Source organism: Sinocyclocheilus grahami, unplaced genomic scaffold (assembly GCF_001515645.1).
Source record: "Sinocyclocheilus grahami isolate Dianchi unplaced genomic scaffold, SAMN03320097.WGS_v1.1 scaffold882.1, whole genome shotgun sequence".
Taxonomy (NCBI): Eukaryota; Metazoa; Chordata; class Actinopteri; order Cypriniformes; family Cyprinidae; genus Sinocyclocheilus; species Sinocyclocheilus grahami.
In genome coordinates, this window is record NW_015506061.1 from 561,160 (window position 1) to 579,786 (window position 18,627).

The 18,627-nt window shown below is 36.4% G+C and overlaps 1 protein-coding gene across 1 annotated transcript in view; it reads left to right on the plus strand.

Moving 5' to 3' along the window:
• Nucleotides 1-11,591, plus strand: part of LOC107563622 (zinc finger BED domain-containing protein 4-like) — a 31,411-nt gene extending 19,820 nt beyond the window's left edge. Inside the window, exon 2 of the mRNA XM_016248531.1 lies at nt 6,950-11,591. Coding sequence (XP_016104017.1) covers nt 7,146-10,907 — 3,762 coding nt within the window. The 5' untranslated portion in view covers nt 6,950-7,145 and the 3' untranslated portion in view covers nt 10,908-11,591. The remainder of the gene's footprint in view (nt 1-6,949) is intronic.
• Nucleotides 11,592-18,627: the final 7,036 nt, after the last annotated feature.

Here is an 18,627-nt window from a genome sequence, read left to right on the forward strand (position 1 = left end):
ATATATATTCTGAACCCCATGTGGATTTACACAAACTGAGAAAGTCAAAAAGTGTTACATTGTGCCCCTCTCTCCCCTACCTCTGTAAATAAATACAATATAAATTCACGTCTCGCACACTTTAATGCCCTTTGAATGTAACGTGTATGTTCCCTTGGAACTGGATTCATGGCAGAATTTCAGGGCACTTACGGTCGAATAAGACAACGCGTGAATGCTGCCTTAACAAGAAACCTCCTTACTGAAGGGAAAGTGTTGTCTGGTGTCACTATCTCGCGAACGCGCCGGCGGATCTCCACCAAATTCGGGGGATCCCTTCAGCTTGAGGAGCCCTCTCGAACACCACCCTCCGCGTGTCGGTAGCCCCCCGAGATCGCTAGATCGGTCAGTGCCGGACCGCGAATTTAATCACCCGTAACTCCCGAACCCCGGGGGCTATCCACGCGGGGGTGGTCTCATTCGAAAGAGGGCCTCGAGACGTACACTTGATTCGCGTTCGAGAGGGTTCCTTGAGCTGAAAAGATCCCCGAATTTGGTGCGGATTCGCCGCGCCGTTATGGAGATATGGCCGTTCAAAGTTTCAATGGTTTTCCATTGACTTAAGCTTTAAAGCATTTCATCCAGGTCGCCAGTAGCAAACAATGGAGCGCGCTCTGCTGGACAGACTAAGTAATTACACCATTTCAAGCATTTTATCTGCATTATATGTTCTGTAAAAAAAAAGTTCATATCGGCGTCATATTCGCCGATACCGATATATCGGCGACGGGCTCATATCGGCCGATAATATCGGCAAAACGATATATCGGTCGTGCTCTACTTAGAAGTATAGTGTTTATGACAAGTGAAATGTGAGAAAAACAATTGATTTTCCCCGGTTGTTGTTTTAGAACATTAAGCCCGCTCCACTGCACTACCTTTACACTCACGTCTAGCGTCTTTTGCAATGTCTCGAAGCACTGCCTTTTAGAATGTCCTGCGGTGGGGCCCCCCAAAAGGCCAGGGCCCCCATGCACCGCAGGGGCTGTGGGAGTGTCCCATACGCCACTGCCTATTAGGTCAATATGCATTGTTGCAATTCAAGAAATTAAGTATGTGTAGATATTGTTCGGCGTCCTGGGGTGTTACAAAGTATTTGTGAAATCTAGCTAACAAAATATATATTGTGTGTTCGAGTGGTCCAGACGCTACAAAAGTATATCTTTCTCATACCTCTGTGTAGTTACAGGTCCAGATTAGATGTACCGTGCTTTCGCAAGCACAACCCATTTAGAAGGCTTCAAAGTGCACAAAATCATTACTGACTTTTAGGCATCCATAGCAGCCTTACGTAGGTTATATAATTATTTCAATGTTGGACAGGTCACAATTTTACCATTCATTTTAAAGTATCATTGTCATGTTCACAGGAATGAATGAGTTGTATTGTAATATAGGGCTGGACAATAATTCAATATCAGTATGCATCGCAATATAATTTATTTCAATAACGGTGATATGATTTTTAAAAACATTTCCGATATTTTGATATACATTAACAGTGTTTCCCATACATTGATTTATTTGTGGCGTTCGTTGAATAAACGAGCACTGCACGTTTCAAAATCAAAACGTGGCGCGGATGTTTTATATGAATGTATCTCTGAAGGGAACCGACTGTCTTCAGAAAAGTTTCGATGGCATTTTCATTTTATCTGATAAGGAAGCGTTCATGAGCAGAGCTGATTACAGCCATTACTGGAGAAACCCCAAAGCGCCTCCTGCTGGCAGAGAATCAGTTTGCATTTTCAATAACCCCGTCTCCAGCAACATGTTTTTGTTGTTTTTTGTTTTTGTTTTCTGCAGAAACTCAGAGCACTTTTCATACTCTTTATACTGGCTAAAGCACATTTGTTTCAATCTATAAGAATAATCAGCCTACACTACCAGTCAAAGATTTTTAGATGTTTGTAAGATTTTTAATGTTTTTTTTTTGTTTTTTTTTTAAGAATTCTCTTCTGCTCACCAAGCCTGCATTTATTTTACTATTTAAAATAACTGCTTTCTATTTGAATATATTTTCAAATATAATTTATTCCTGTGATCAAAGCTGAATTTTCAGCATCATTACTCCTGTCTTCAGTGTCACATGATCCAGAAATCATTCTAATATGCCGATTTGCTGATTATCAATATTTAAAACCGTTGAGTACATTTTTTTTTCAGGATTCTTTGATGAATAGAAAGACCCAAAGATCAGCATTTATCTGAAATAAAAAGCTTTTGTAACATTATACACTATTCCATTCAAAAGCTTTGAGTCAGTATGATTTATTTTTTATTTTATTTTTTTATTGGAAAGAAATTATAGAAATGAATACTTTAATTTAGTAAGGATGCTTTAAATTGATCAAAAGTGAAGATAAAGACATGTATAATGTTACAAAAGATTTCTATTCCAGATAAATGCTGTTCTTCTGAAATTTCTATTCATCAAAGAAACCTGAAAACATTCGACTCTGCTGTCTTCAACAAAATAATAATAAATGTTTTTTGAGCTGCAACTCAGAATATTAGAATGATTTCTGAAGGATCATGTGACTACTAAGGTTGGGAATCGAAAATCGATTCAGATTCCAGAATCGGATACTTGTTGTCAAATTAAAATTTCGATTCCGCCTATCGATTCATATGCATTTGTTTTTCTTCATCTGTGAGGATCGGACCTAGCGATCTGCTAGGACCGTGCTCGCTAAGCTAAGCGCTCCAAAGTTTGGTTACATTTGTGATCCGAAGACAAAAAATCAAAGTATAATATCTGTGATAGCTAAACATGTTGCAAGAGAGGTGTCACCACCAACATGACAAAGCACTTTAATTGAATAGATCATTAAAGATCGTGAATGCGATTCAAACCCCAACGTGATTCCTAAATTACAATGATTCGTCTGTTTCATTCCTCCACCTTTCGCGTGTGCGATCAATGTTGTGATCACTTGGTTCATCCGTGCAGAGTACGATCACACCAGTGTGATTTGAACATTTAAATCTGCATTCGTGCTGCCATTGACCTAAAGAGAGCAGCTGTCTTGTCGTGAATGAAACCGCTTCAGTCTTTTCAGCCACACAGCATCATTATTGCTGTTACAAACATTCAAATCACAGAAGTACTGGGATAAAAGTTTATAGTTCAGATATAAACTGTGTGTACGATGTGTATGGTAGTAAATCCCCTTTTGAAAGTAATTTGACAATTCAAATGAAGATTTATCGATTACATTGTTACGCCAGTAGGTGGCGAAAAGGGGCTGTTAAAATGTATTTGTCTTTGAATCATACAAGAGATTCGTTCAAGAACGCTGATTCATCCAGTAATGAAACAAGTACCTCTTGAGTGAGTTAATCAATCATTCATTCATAAATTACATGTGATTTTGTGTAGTTGGCTAATGTTTTTTTTTTTTCTTCAGAGTCATGAGAGAACTTCCATTGGGGGAAAAAAACCCTCAATTTATCCAGAATCATGCAGTTCTATTTTGCACACAAACAGCTCTTGAAAAGTTTTTATGTAGCCTGTTGATTTTTGTTCATGGTATTCAGCTCCAATAAATGGTTTGCAAAAAAGAGACAGAAGATAAATGTTTGATATCATTATTTAATCACATTGGAATCAAAACTGGGAATCGGAATCGATAAGAGGAATCTGAATCGATAAAATCCGAACGATACCCAACCCTACATGAAACTGGAGTAATGATGCTAAAAATATAGCTTTGAAATCACAGGAATAAATTACATTTTAAAATATTTTCAAATAGAAAACAGTTATTTTAAATGGTAAAAATATTTCAAAATGTTACTGTTTTTGCTGTGTTTTGGATCAAATAAATGCAGGCTTGGTGAGCAGAAGAGAATTCTTTAAAAACATTTCAAATCTTACTGTTCAAAAATGTTTGACTGGTAGTGTATGTTAGCCTATAGTAGTTCAGGCTTAAACAACAGTTAAATCTGTTGTGGGCATTCTTGGCAGTTTTTATGAGGCTTGTTTTAATAGTGTTCATATCGATATCGTAATTATATCGTATCGACTGAAATTAAGAAATATATCATGATATAAATGTTGGCCATATCGTCCAGCCCTATTGTAATATAATATACATGTATGATCGATCATTGCTACTGATCCCAAATATAAATGCACCAATAGTAATGCTGGCCACAAATAAGGTAATTATGGTGATATGTGATATAATGGGAGATCTCAATAACTGTCTGTTTTGGCTGTTATGGTTTAAATAAAATACATATATAAATACAATATAATTTTCCATTATCTAACTAGTGAGATATCCAGCAATTAAAGTTGTTCTGGTTTACATTTTGGATAGTCTTCTATGGTATTACGAAAACCTTTTGGATGACCTTTTTTGACGGTGGCTGGTATAAAAGCGTGACAGCAGAGCTTGGCAGAGAGTGAGTTCCACAAAACCAGTCAGTGAATTTCACAAACCTTGAATTAGGGCTGGGCAATATAAAAATGTATCAATGATATAATGTTTCATATCATTCGGTATCGATAATTATTGACATTTTTTATAAACTTTTTTTTTTAAACCAAGAGCAATAGAATTTTTTTTTTACATTTCAACCACTGTATTTTTAAATTAACTCAATTTATTGAGACAAACAACACATTCTGTTTGTTTTAACAGTCAAACACAAAATAAAAATTAAACATCTCATTTCTAATGTTTTATATGCAGATTAACCTGTTAACTGTCACTGGCCATTACATGTTTTAAACAGTAATATCTTAGTCTGAACCTAAAGTAATCTTGACAAACTATATATCGTTTGAAAGCTTAAACACTCCAGTTTTGATATTTGGTGACTGATTTTTGACATTTTTTTCAATATATAACTGTAATTTATTAATATGCACGAATAGTACTCCTCCGAGTCAGAGAGTGCGTTCTGACCTTTACTTTGAAATAGTGATTCTCATGAAAAATCTGTAAAAATCTTTATTCTTTTTCATGGAGAGTGTTCAAAAGATAACATCCATTCTATTTATTGAGAAAAAATGGTCTAAAAGTGTTTTGAATATGTAGAATAAAAACAATAGATTCTCCATTTTTGATACATTGTGAACTATAACGCAAGTCCAGGGTTCTCGTAGCATGTCTTTTGTGGGGGTTTTTTTGGTTGAATGGAAATCATATACTGCCATACTGCCCTTAATACTTCTGATTGTGATGTCTACTTCATAAATATTGAGAAAAGTATGGAAAAACATGTTTCCGATCACTCAAACCGTATATGGAAATGAAGGCGCCCTTAAATGGTTACTAATGGGGTTTGATGGTCATCTAGGGGAAAAGCTTGGTACTACGCCCAAACAAAATCTCACTGAAAGCTAATTTTTTGAGATATCAACCTCAAATTTGGAACATAACTTGTTCAGAATTTTGGTTTTGATTTTATAGCCGTTTGAGTAAAACATGTTTTGTAAAATATATTTTTTTTATATAAAATATAAATATTTAAATTATTACATTTTATATATTCATAAACTTAAACTTCCATAACGTTTTTGTTATATAATCTTTATAACTTTTTTCCCTTCTGCAATAATCTGCCAAGTGTCTTCTTTAAAGAGAGACCAACCTTATGTCTGTGGTCCAAAGCATTCAAAACTTATAACAGTTTAAGTTGGAAATGTAATTTTCAGGTCTATGCACAAAAAGTGGAACCGACAGTTAACAGGTTAAATAGGTTAAACTTTTGGCTTGTTTCCCGAGGCCTCAGGAGGGTGCAATAAGCAAAATAATGCAGCACATTAAATTGTCAACACAAGGAAATAACTGTCTATAAAAAACCGTGCTTTACGTTTAAATTAACTCATATAAATCAAATATAATTTTGTATATTACATAAACAATTATGAACAAAACAGCATCACGTATTTATGCATTGCTTAATACAAAGAGCCGAATCGCCTATCACACAGATTGCCTTTAAAAACATATGAGACGCAGGGAAAAGGAATAAACCTCCACAAATTCGTGACGTGTTATCTAAAAGTTTAAACCGTTTTAACTTTGCATGGCTTCCTATACAACTCTTGTGTGACACAAGTGCAGCAGTCATATTTGTCTGTCTAGAAAATGTGCTGAATATGCGTTCTGTGTGAATGGCTTTGTTTCGGTTTTAACCTAATCAAGATCTTCTACGCATTGAGCTACTATGTTTCTCTAATATTTTGAATGAATAACGCAGCAACTGCGCATCTCGTGGGCTAGACTAACAAATGCATTAAACTACAATGTCACTTATATCATCATCACCGCATCTCGTGCTCCACTGATGACGCTCCCTGATGCACACCTAACATTCGTTTGTACTATTTTTGCATTAAAATGCAAATGTTTATTTTAAATTCTACTAATATAAATTTTTTTTATTCACAATCTCCTCATCACAGGTAGGCACAGCACTCATGTTTGTGTGTGCTGTCTGCGCCACTCATAGCATGTGCCTATATCGTGCACTATGGCGAACATTTTTTTTATATAGTTATCGAAGAAAGTGTACCGTCGATAAATATCGATACAGTTTTATCGCCCAAACCTACCTTGAATACACAAAACTACTTTTCAAGACTGATATCACTGAAAGTAATGATAACTTGCAGTTCAGGTCAGTCAAGTGATTTCGTTGTTAAATCATCAGACTGATTCAAACAGATAGACCATAATAATAATAATTTAATTACTAATAACTAACAATAATGTCTTACAAAAACTACCTATAAAAAGTGGCTTGGAGTTATGTTTGTTATATGTTTTTGTCATTGTGTATATAAAATTTTTAATAACACATCCAGTTGAGATGAACTTTGAGTCCTTTATACTGTTAATTGTATTTTTTATTATTTTAATGTTCTTCTATCTCCCATCTAATTTTTCAGATTCTACAAATGAACACAAGCGATTTACACTATCCTAAATGGAGGTCAATATATCTGTTGCATCTGGGCTCAGATATAACATGTTAAAGTAAACATCTGGATGGAAGAAAGAGCCACATCCATGACACTTGAACTCTTAAAAAGCTGCTTTGAATAGAAAAAGTTTTCTTTCCCTGCAGAAATTCTTTCTGCAATAATGGACGGAGAGGACAGCCTCTCACAGAAAACTGAGGATTTAAGTCACGAGCATAATGGCTCCAAAGATAACAAGAGAATAGAGGCCAAAGGAGCCTGTTTAAAAATCGAAGGGAAAGATGGTTATGTGTTTAAATCATACAGAAGTACTCCTCAAGAGGTATTGGAAGCAGAACCACATACTTGTCCCTCTGAGACACTGGCAAAAGATTCCTCTTTGGTGTCTTTGTCATTTGAGGGCATAGAGGAAGATGGATCTGAGGTCGATGGACTTTCAACAGGGGATTCAACAGCAGAAAGTTGTGAAAAACATGACTCTCAAACATCTCCAACTATTTCAAATAGGAGCCAGAACATTGAAATAAATAATTCAGAAATTGAAACAAGTGTATGTATCAAAGCAGAACCAAATGAAATGGGTGAAATCGCTCAGGATGATGAAAAGTTGTCATTTGATGGGGCCTTTGGCCCCTTTGCCACCAGAGGTTATGATGATGATTATGGTAGCTTGTTCAGTGGGTACTCCAGTACTCTGTATGATGTCGCAATGGATGCTGTCACACAAAGCCTTCTATCATCCATAAGAAGTCCCCTTAACCCTAGAAAAAAATCCCCTGCTTGGAACCATTTTTTCATATCACCACGTGATGGTACCAAAGCAATCTGTATGTACTGTATGAAAGAGTTCAGTCGGGGTAAAAACGAGAAAGATCTCAGTACTAGTTGTTTAATGAGGCATGTGCGAAGGGCTCACCCCACTGTTCTTCTGCAAGACAGTGACTCGTTAAGTAATTTGTCCAATAATTCATCTTTAATACCTCCCAATATATCACCAAACAATGGAGACTTGTCTGTAAGCATCAAGCCCCCTACAGACAATCATACTTCACTGTCCTCTTTTCTAGCCGAGGCCACAGACATGGTGTCCAAAGACTCTTTACAAAATGTCAAACCAAAAGCAGAAAAAAGCATCAAGAGTGACTCTAGTGTGGTTCCATCCCCACATTCCTTAAACAACCATAATGACGATGCCACTGACTTGGGGAATGAATGCCCTGTATCAGCCCCTAAGAGCTCAAGTTCCCGGCGGCGCTCAGCAGTGTGGAAACACTTTTATTTATCCCCTACTGACAGCTCGAAAGCAGTGTGTATTCACTGCATGAATGAGTTCAGTCGTGGCAAAAATGGGAAAGACTTGGGGACGAGCTGCCTTATTCGCCACATGTGGCGAGCCCATCGAGACATAGTCATTGAAGAAAATGGACAGGGCTCAAGTATTCCTCCGCCTTACAACACTCCACCAACATTGCTCTCTCGCACACAAGATTCCGCAGAGGTCAAAAAGGAGTTCCTCTGTACCTCCCATCGCTCTGATGCTATATCAGACGATGTGCCCAATGATGACAGTGAGCACATGACTCTTGAGGATGAGGCAACTGTTGCTACATATCAGTCTGGACAAGAGTCCTCATCTGATGCATCTTTTAGACTGAAAGGGGAAAATATACCTCTGTCATCCTCACCAGACAAACACACTGAGGGACACAGCATACCCCAAGATCAGAGCTCAGTTTTTCAACAAAACAAGAAAATAATGAAACGGGTGAAATCAGAAGTATGGCATCATTTCATCGTCTCTCCTGTTGACCAACTCAAAGCTTTGTGTCGTTATTGTCCCTGTGTCATAAGCCGTGGTAAACGAGGGGACTTTGGCACAAGCTGTTTAATGAGACATTTGATGCGACGGCATCCTGGTGTTCTCAAAACCCAAAAAAGCACAACTGACAAAGTTTCCTCACCTCAGTCTCCCCATTGTACTCCTGCTGCAGAGAACGACATGGCAACAAATACAACGGACAGTCCTGCTGCTGAGAACAAACATCACACCCTGCCTGTTTTCAGCAAAAAGACTTCAAAGCTATGGAATCACTTTTCTATTTCCTCTGCAGACCCAACAAAGGTGGTCTGTTTGCACTGTAGCCGCACAATTAGCAGAGGCAAAAAGACAACCAATTTAGGCACTAGTTGCTTATTTAGGCATATGCAGAGATTTCATGGGAATGTGCTTGAAAATAATAGAAATATCTCAGGTGATGTGTCATCTGCTGAAATTCAAGTTAAGCAGGAGCTCATGGACATTTCCTCTTTTGAGGAGATTGCAGAGAAGTTCAGTGAATGCCACCCAGCTGCCAAAAAACTCACCAAACTCATTGCAGAAATGCTTGCACTGGATCTTCAGCCATCAACTGTAGTGGAAAATGTTGGCCTGAACAGATTACTGGAATACCTTCAGCCACAGTATTCTCTACCTTCCTCCTCCTACTTTACCAGCACTGCAATACCAGAAATGTGTGGAAGCGTGAAAGAAGTAGTTCTGACCCACCTCAAGGAGGCTGAAGGTGGAATCATCCATTTCACGACAAGTGTTTGGGTGAGCAGCCAAACTCAAGAGTACTTGATTCTTACAGCCCACTGGGTAACGTTTGAGTCTCAAGTTCTGCCTCAGGGGCAAGATTTCCATTGCTCAGCCCTCCTTGGTGTTTCTTCAATTGACTGTGACTACAATGTGCTGAACATACATAAGCAGCTTGAATATCTTTGGGACACCTGGATTGGTTCTTCAGGCCTTAAAATTGGATTTACTGTAACAGATAATCAAACTATTGGAAGCATACTAGAGAGCAGTGATCACACCACCATGCAGTGTTTTGTTCATAGTATAGACCTCATTGTTAATGAAGCCATAAAAAGTCAGAGGATGGTTCAGAACTTGCTTAGTATTGCTCGGAAAATCTGTGAGAGAGTGCATCGTTCTGCTAAAGCAAAGGAGAAGTTGGCAGAGTTGCAAAAAGCTTATCTGTTACCTGAAAACCAGCTGGTTCAGGATGTTCCCTCTAAGTGGAAAACATCGTATTTTATGCTTGAGCGATTAGTAGAGCAAAAGAAAGCCATTGATGAGATGTCAATAGAGTGCAATTTCAGGGAACTGATAAGCTGTGACCAGTGGGAAGTCATGCAGTCAGTCTGCAATGCTCTTAAGCCGTTTGAGGTAGCCTGCAGAGAGATGAGCAATCGCACAGCAACACTAGGTCAGGTCGTTCCACTCATTCACATACTCAACCGAAAAATAGATATGCTTTTTGATGAGACCATGGGTATTGACAATATGCTCAAGTCTTTAAAGGAAGCAATGGTGGCTAAAATGTCCCCTACACTTCATGACCCCAGGTACATATGGGCAACCATGTTGGACCCGAGGTATAAGACCTCCCTTTTTACTGAGGAAGAGGCAGATCAGTGTAAGCATGACCTCATACAAGAGCTTGAGGTGTCTACGTCTAACTCTGCTGAGACTAAAAGACCACTGTCAAATGGATGCAGTGAAATACCAGCTTCATCAAACAGCTTGGCCTCAAACAAAGAAAACCTTTGGGCTCTTATGGATGACATTAGACAGAAAATCAAGCAGGAGGAGAGACCAAAATCATTGGAGCTTGCCGTGCTGGAGTATTTGGAGGAAGACATTCTTGACCAGAGTTGTGATCCTCTGGATTATTGGAACCTAAAGAAGTTACTGTGGCCTGAACTTGCCAAAGTAGCTGTACGCTATGTGGGTTGTCCACCCAGCATTGTACCAGCAGACACACTTTTTAGCACATCAAGTCTCAACTGTGCCCTGAATCAGTCCCGGCCATTGCTAGAAAATCTTGAAGGACTTCTATTTTTAAAGGTCAACCTTCCTTTGATATATTTTCAGTACTGATGATTGCGTATTTATATTTGCAAGGCTGTTTCTTAGAATCTCATTAACCTCAACCTAGGACCACTCAAGTAACTTTTCTGAGAAGGCCTAGCTAAACAATTCAATTTACTGAGGTTCATATTCTTCAATACACAGAGCATTTGGATGATATTTAATTGAATAAAAGATTGTTTGAGTACTACTGTTGAGTACACTTGATAACTGGAGTCTCATTTCTGGTGAAAAGTGTTTTCAGGGAGGGAGGGTTAGCTAGCTATAGGGGTAGTTATTGTTTGTTGCTGTACTTCAATTCCTTTTATTAAATTTATTTTATCTTTGTCTTCTCTTTCCTTGTGCCTTATACAAACTACTTCAGGTCAACATGCTGTAAATATTAACTGATGTGCAAAGCAAGTCATAGTCTTCTGATTTAAATGGTTTTATAAAATTGAAACTACATGCTGAATACTGTTTTTATATAAATACATGGCCTACAATAAATGCTGTGACAGATGTTTTAAATGTATTTTATTTAATTCTGTGATTTTTGTGGTTCATGGTACTGTTAGAATTAGGGTTATTTTTATTTTTGCTGATGATTGTTTTGTTTGTATCTGTTAAAATGTACATAATGCTGTACTTTCAGGTTAAAAGCTTTTTTGAACATTTGTCAAGCACATTTTTTTAATCAAAAGGACTAAATTATGGGACGTCAAGGAAATGTACTGTACATTTTATAAATAATTTACAAAATATAATTTGATAGAGGAATAATTCAGATTGGAACAATTAGGGTTTGTTTTTTATTTTTTTTCTGTCTTTGTGGTAATTTGTAAATAAAATTTTACACATTGAAACCATGTTGCTTTCAAATTTGTTAAAGTTTCTGGTCTTGGTCTTGTGATTTTCTTTGATTACTGTTACCTTATGCATTATATATTTTCCAAATTTGGATTATCTTACTATATCTAATTCTAATCCAAACTGAGAAAATGTGGGGAAAGAGGTTTAGATATTAATAGGACTAGCTGAACTGTAAAAGAAAAAAAAAAGTTATATTTTCAGGGATGTATTCGAGGAGACGGGAAAGATAGAAAGCACAGGATTTGGGAAGGACAATGAGCTGGGACTGAAACTCATCTGCACTGTATGTCAGAAGAACTATAAAAAGACTATAGTTCCAGTAGAACTAATGTATGCAATACTGAAAAAAGGATGTGATGGACTGGCCATCTGTCCAGGGTGTTCCTCTGCCTTCAGCCAAAGCTGTTGAGATGACCCTACATAGCACAAACCGTTTGGAATGTTGGATTGAGTTTTTTGTACATATGATTAACAGGGGCGGGGCGAGGGAGGCCAATGCCCCCGTGTGAACAAGCTTGGCCCCCCTAAATTTGGAATCGTACCACACAAAACAATTTTGGGTGCAATGTGCCGTTTGTCCTGAGTGGCAGTAATGGAAAAAGTAAAACATCACCAGCTGCTACTGGCGCAGAGCCAGACACGTTTTTTACAGCACTGCGCATTAAAATCAATCACACACGATTCTGTTGAGCTTATACATTTGTTCATCATAAACAAAGTGCAGAAGAGCGTACGAATGTAAGTAAGATATTCATTTCATAGTGTAAACCGCTTCAGTGATTTTGATGGGAGTTTTTGAGAGTGCCTGAACTCTGGCTAGACTGAAGTCAGTGATGGGTCATTGATGTATAAGGATTTTCGACCGGCCAATTTTAAAATACAAAAAGTAATATCTACTGTAATTGTTCAAACATTAAGAATGTTGTGTACACAAATTCATATAAAAATTTTAAATTAAGTGATTTTAGTGTTTTTTTTTCATCTAGATGAATTGGCCATAGCCTTAAAAAATGTCATGTGGTGCGACCATGATTTATATTCAAATTAAATAATTTCCTTGGAATGCTTTACATTTTTTTTATGTTCTCAGTAATTAAAGTGTTTAGAAACAAAGTATTTGCATTTAATTTGAGTTTTTGTAAATAATGATCTCTTATTTTTGTTCTATATTTTCAAAGTTGCCTTCTTAAATGTAGTTAACAGAATTTTTTCCTGCAAATTGCATAAAACTGATAAAAAATGTTTTAAAAATACCATTCACTTAAGCATACTGTAGCAGTGATTCATATTTCAACCACAGAAATTAGATTTTTTTATTTTAATACAGTTATTGCTATTATTGGTCACACCACATGATGAGTGGTCGCTCCAAATGACACAAAGACCTTATATCATTAAAAATCTATTTAAAGAGACGTATGAAAAGTGCAGCATGTGGCATTAACTGCAGGCATTTCTTTAGCCCCAGTTATTTCTGTACTTTGCTCAATATTGGCTGCTCAACTGACCCTTTTGCTGGGAGTTTGATTAACAGGCAGTCTGACCTATTATAATGCCGACAAACAAACCAGACAGGAGAGTAGATTAACGTCAGTGGACTTGAACTTGAAAAATGGTGTGTATTGACATCTTTTCACGGTTGAAACAAGATACCTTCTGAAGTTCATTCATGTTTATTCGTGCTGTGACTAGTAAAGATGAAGAGATGATCGGTTCATGTGCTGCTTGAACTGAGGCGCTACAGCGATACAGGAGAGTAGATTAACATCGGTGGACTTGAACTTGAAAAATGGTGTGTATTGACATCTTTTCACGGTTGAAACAAGATACCTTCTGAAGTTCATTCATGTTTATTCGTGCTGTGACTAGTAAAGATGAAGAGATGATCGGTTCATGTGCTGCTTGAACTGAGGCGCTACAGCGATCTGTCACGACTGTGGCATTAACTGCAGGCATTTCTTTAGCCCCAGTTATTTCTGTACTTTGCTCAATATTGGCTGCTCAACTGACCCTTTTGCTGGGAGTTTGATTAACAGGCAGTCTGACCTATTATAATGCCGACAAACAAACCAGACAGGAGAGTAGATTAACGTCAGTGGACTTGAACTTGAAAAATGGTGTGTATTGACATATTTTCACGGTTGAAACAAGATACCTTCTGATGTTCATTCATGTTTATTTCTCGTGCTATGAATAGTAAAGGTGAAGAGATGATCAGTTCATGTGCCGCTTGAACTGAGGCGCTACAGCGATCTGTCACGACACGTTAAAGAGCCACAAAACAGTACTTGTTGTTTGAATTTCTTTATTAAGACAAAATTTGGACACTGAGACTTTGTTTCATACTAAAAGTAACCAGCTCTGTCTTGTCTGTCGGTGCATTGTCAGTGTCCTCTTTGCATGGTGAGCGTTTATTTTACTTTGCTTGGCAGTATAATCTGGTAGAATAGATTAAAATAGTTATTAATAAATACATTATAAATTATTAATAAATGCATAATTATCAAACTAAAATTACATGCTCTGAATTATTTATTTTGCATTTTTTTCTCATATTGTACAAAGATTAAACATAAACCGTCTGAAATGACCCAAATTGCATAAAAATATATTCCAAATTATACTAAAATAAAGTATTTTATGTAAATAAACCATAAATTTAATTTGGTTGAATTTTTATTCATTGTTTTTTTGAGGTCATACCACATGATATTCAAATGTGGTAACTACATACCAGCCGTTAAACAGGTTATTTTTTTCCAAATTTGAAAGAGACTTACAAACCTGTTTGATGCTTCCATGGGTCCTTGGCAAATTGGTATATGATGCAATGTCCTATCTTTGAATGGATTTCAACATAAAAGTTTTAAAAAATGGTAGTTTATTGATGCACCACATGATATTTCATAAAATGGAAATCATCGGACAAATCATCCGATGATTTCAAAAATATTCAAAATATTCCCAAACGTGTTAACTATATCATGAAATATCTCGATTCTCAAATATGTGTAAGTAAATGCATTTTGCACCTTTATAGATTTATAAAGGTGCAAAATGCATTTACTTAACACGTTTAGTTAATAGTTAACACATTTGGGAATATTTTTTATAAAAAGGAAAAAAATAAATAAAACAAGCCTATATCAGTTATACAGTGCTATTGTGGCTGCTGTGTCACATGACAAGCATGCTGCCAGTGACACTAAAATACAAAATTATTTGTCAGATAAATGAAACATGATGAAACATTCATTTCAGTTTAAATTGTTAGCTTACTTCTAGAGATTGCATTAATGACATAATACTGAAAGTAGGTTAAAATTAATTTTAAAAGTGTGTCCCCTAAAATTTTTGTTTGTGCTGCTTTGGTTTTTTAGATATTAAAATATTTATAGGTCAGTCTGGGGTTACTCAGCCCCCAACATACTCCAAATTCACCCCAAATAGTCTTGTTTGTTTTTGCTTCGTTTGTGTTGGTTTGTGCAGGTAAAAGTTTCGTTTGTGCTGATTCGGTTTTTAAAATATTAGACATTGAATTATAGGCGATGACGTCACTCAGCCCCCTCCACATGCTCCAAATTCATGAAAAATTGTCTTATTTGTTTGTGCTTCGTTTGTGATGGTTTGTGCCGTAAAAAAATGTGTGCTGCTTCGGTTTTTAAGATATTAAAATAATATTTAATGTTCATTTTCTGAGGTCACTCAGCCCCCCCACATGCTCCAAATTTACCCCAAATTGTCAAGGTGCCGGTCTGATCTGGGTTTGTTTATGTTGTGTCCTGGTCTGTCTGGAGCACATGGCTGTCAGTTGGTAATTATGTTGCCATGTGCTCTATTGTCTATTGTTACCCGCCCCTCTCGTTATCTTATATCGTTAGGGGTACACCTGTTTCTAATCAGTAGTCACCCTTATATTCCCCTCTTGTTTTCTGTCCTGTGCCAGATCGAAATCTCTGCTCTGCTGAGTTAACCTGGCTCTTGTCGCTGGTGACTGTTATCCTGTTTCCTGTTTTGTCTAGCCTACACTGTAAAAAGTTTTTCTGTAAAAAAAAGGTAATGTGCTGGCAGCAGAGTCATCAGCAATCTACTGTAATTCTACAGTATTCATACTGTGAATTATTTAACAGCTATTTTCTGTAAAAAATTAAATGCAGTACATTTCTGTGATTATTTCAATTTAAAACATCATTATGGTTACTTTAAATTCATTCTTTGTTGTACAAAGGCATAAAATAATGGATAGAAATAATTAGATTGAAGATTCATTACTTATTTAATCCATTTCAAATCTTTTTTAGATTTATTTTAAATCTAATGTTATTTTATGCCTGTGTAAAGAGTGAATTTAAAGTAACCAATGATTTTGTAATTAGATTTACAGTAGAACATTATTGTTCTGTGGGCTACACACATCTACTTAAAATACATTATATTGAAAGATCTAAAAAAAACAAGCAAACATTTAAAAGATATAAATCAAAATAAAGTTTTATTTAAAAGAGCAGTAAACGTTTAACAAGATTTCCAAACCAAAAAAAAAGGTAAAAAACTGGAGAAGACAGATTTTGGCTAACAAACAAAAACTTAAAAATAAAAACAATGGCAATAAAAAATAAATAAATAACAGACACAAACATAACAAAATAAGTTAAAAAACATGACAACCTGAGATTAAACACATTAAACATTTTAGCATTTAACATTTTGAACATTTTTGGATCTGCACTACTAAGAACATGCAACAAATGTAGTGAAACATACAGTATTCACAAAATAATATGAAAAACATGAAAAACATTTTAGTGTAAAAACATTTGTTCAGGGTTGTTTCCACACTTTTTTTAAACGTTTCAGTGAGGAGGCATATGTACCTTTTAAAAGAGTCCTAGTCCTAGGTGAATGACTTTGTCATTTTACACCCACTTAACCATAATGACCTGGCTGCATGTTGTCTCCTATTCCAACTGGTACCTCTGTAAAACATCAGAAAACAAAATATTTTATCAAAATAACTCTAGAATTGTCAGTGTAGAGTACAACCCAGATAACAAGGAGGTGGCTGATAGTGTTGACTAACAAAACGCTTCCTGCATGTCTCAAGTCAACTCATTTTTCCATAACACTGCTACTTCCATAACAACTATTTTTTAACACATTTCTTCTGTTCAGATTCACTGAATGGTCCATGTTTATATTACAGCACAAAATTATTCCTAAGATGTTACCTTTTGTATAGATGGTAATGAAACTGAATAACTAACACCCGGACAAATGTTCAGCTACAATGGAATCAACTTTGGTTGGTCTATTTGATTTGATAGCATTTCATTTTTTAGATTTTCATTCCTTTACACTCCTGCAACATTTTTTAAAGGTTGTATGGCTTTTGTTTGTTTGTTTTAGCACACTTTTACTTTTTTAAATGAACTTTGTGGTTTAATGTGGCAACATCAGTCTGTCAAAACAACACAGACAGAAACAAGAGGAGAGCTCACTGACCTATATGAAGTCCCACTGAAAGTCGATTAGGTTCTTCAATAGTGTGGAGACATGTGCATTCACTGTGGAGAATTTTTTCTGGACAATCGCCCCTGTCCTCTTCGAGGTAACCTTTCCCTGGGTGGCCTTTGTGCCTTTTTCGGGATTGATGCCAATGAAGCGCCTGAAATTACAATAGTCAGAGACTGAATTAAAAACTATAAGGAACACCTTGTAAACTTAAAAGGGTAGTTTGTGTTTTGCACATTATGTTAATAACTAGTACTGACATCATGAGGTCTTTTGGCAAATTTTGCTGCCTGTTTTTTTATATCTTGGAAGTAATTTACTTGTTAAAAATTACAAGTGTAGTACTATGCACAGGATACAGTTCACATATTATGCCTCTATTCAAGCTTATATGCAGTGTGATTTGAAAATCAGCTCCACTGCAGTAATAATCTAGCATAATTTTTAAAAAAAATCAAGATGCAGTGAGATCAGACAAAGGCATCAAGCAGCTCATGTATTTCATTTGTATTGTTCTTTGTATGTTTTTGTTGTGTTGTGGCTTGCAATGTTTTTGTTATCTGACCCCATGTTCTGCTACTCATTTTTGCCCAGCAGTTACCTAGCTGAAAGGGAGATTTTTGATCACAAGCCTGACATTAACTAAGGCAGGCCTGTGATCAGAAATCTCCTAGTCAGCTGGTTAAATGTTGAGCAAAAAATAGCAGAACATGGGGTCAGGTAACAAAAACTTTGCAAGCCACAATAAGCAACATAAGATGGTTTTTAACATAAGATGGTAGTACTCACAGGTATTTACTCATAAGTAGGAAATACCATCTTGGTATAAATGCAAACTGTCCCTTTAGGCAAAGTAATGGTTTCTGGTGGTTTAGGTTTCAACAATTATAACTCAAGAAAAGCTATAATGATGACAAAGAAATTTAAGCAGTCTCACCTCTGAATGAATTCCAGAGTACAGGCTGCTTCTTCTTGATATTGGAGGTTAAGCATATAGTAGATTGCAAATACAGCAGCAAGTCCCGTCAAAAAGGTTGGTGTGATGCCTTCAGATATGACACGACCCTCAAGTGTGATCATCCAGCGCCCAATAGTGACTTGCCCTGTTCCACCTGAAACTTCAAGTAATAGCAACATGCATCTCACCTTTCATAAACATCTGTACATTCAAAGAAAAATAGCAATGCAATATGTCTATCAATGAAATGTATACCAAGTAGAATCAGGCGAGGACTTGCAGGTACAGTCAGGGTTGTCTCAATGTCAGCTGCAGTGGCACACACCTGTAGGGAACAGACATTTTAAAAGATGTTTTTAAAGGGTTAGTTTACCCAAAAATGAAATTCCACCCTCATGTCGTTCCACA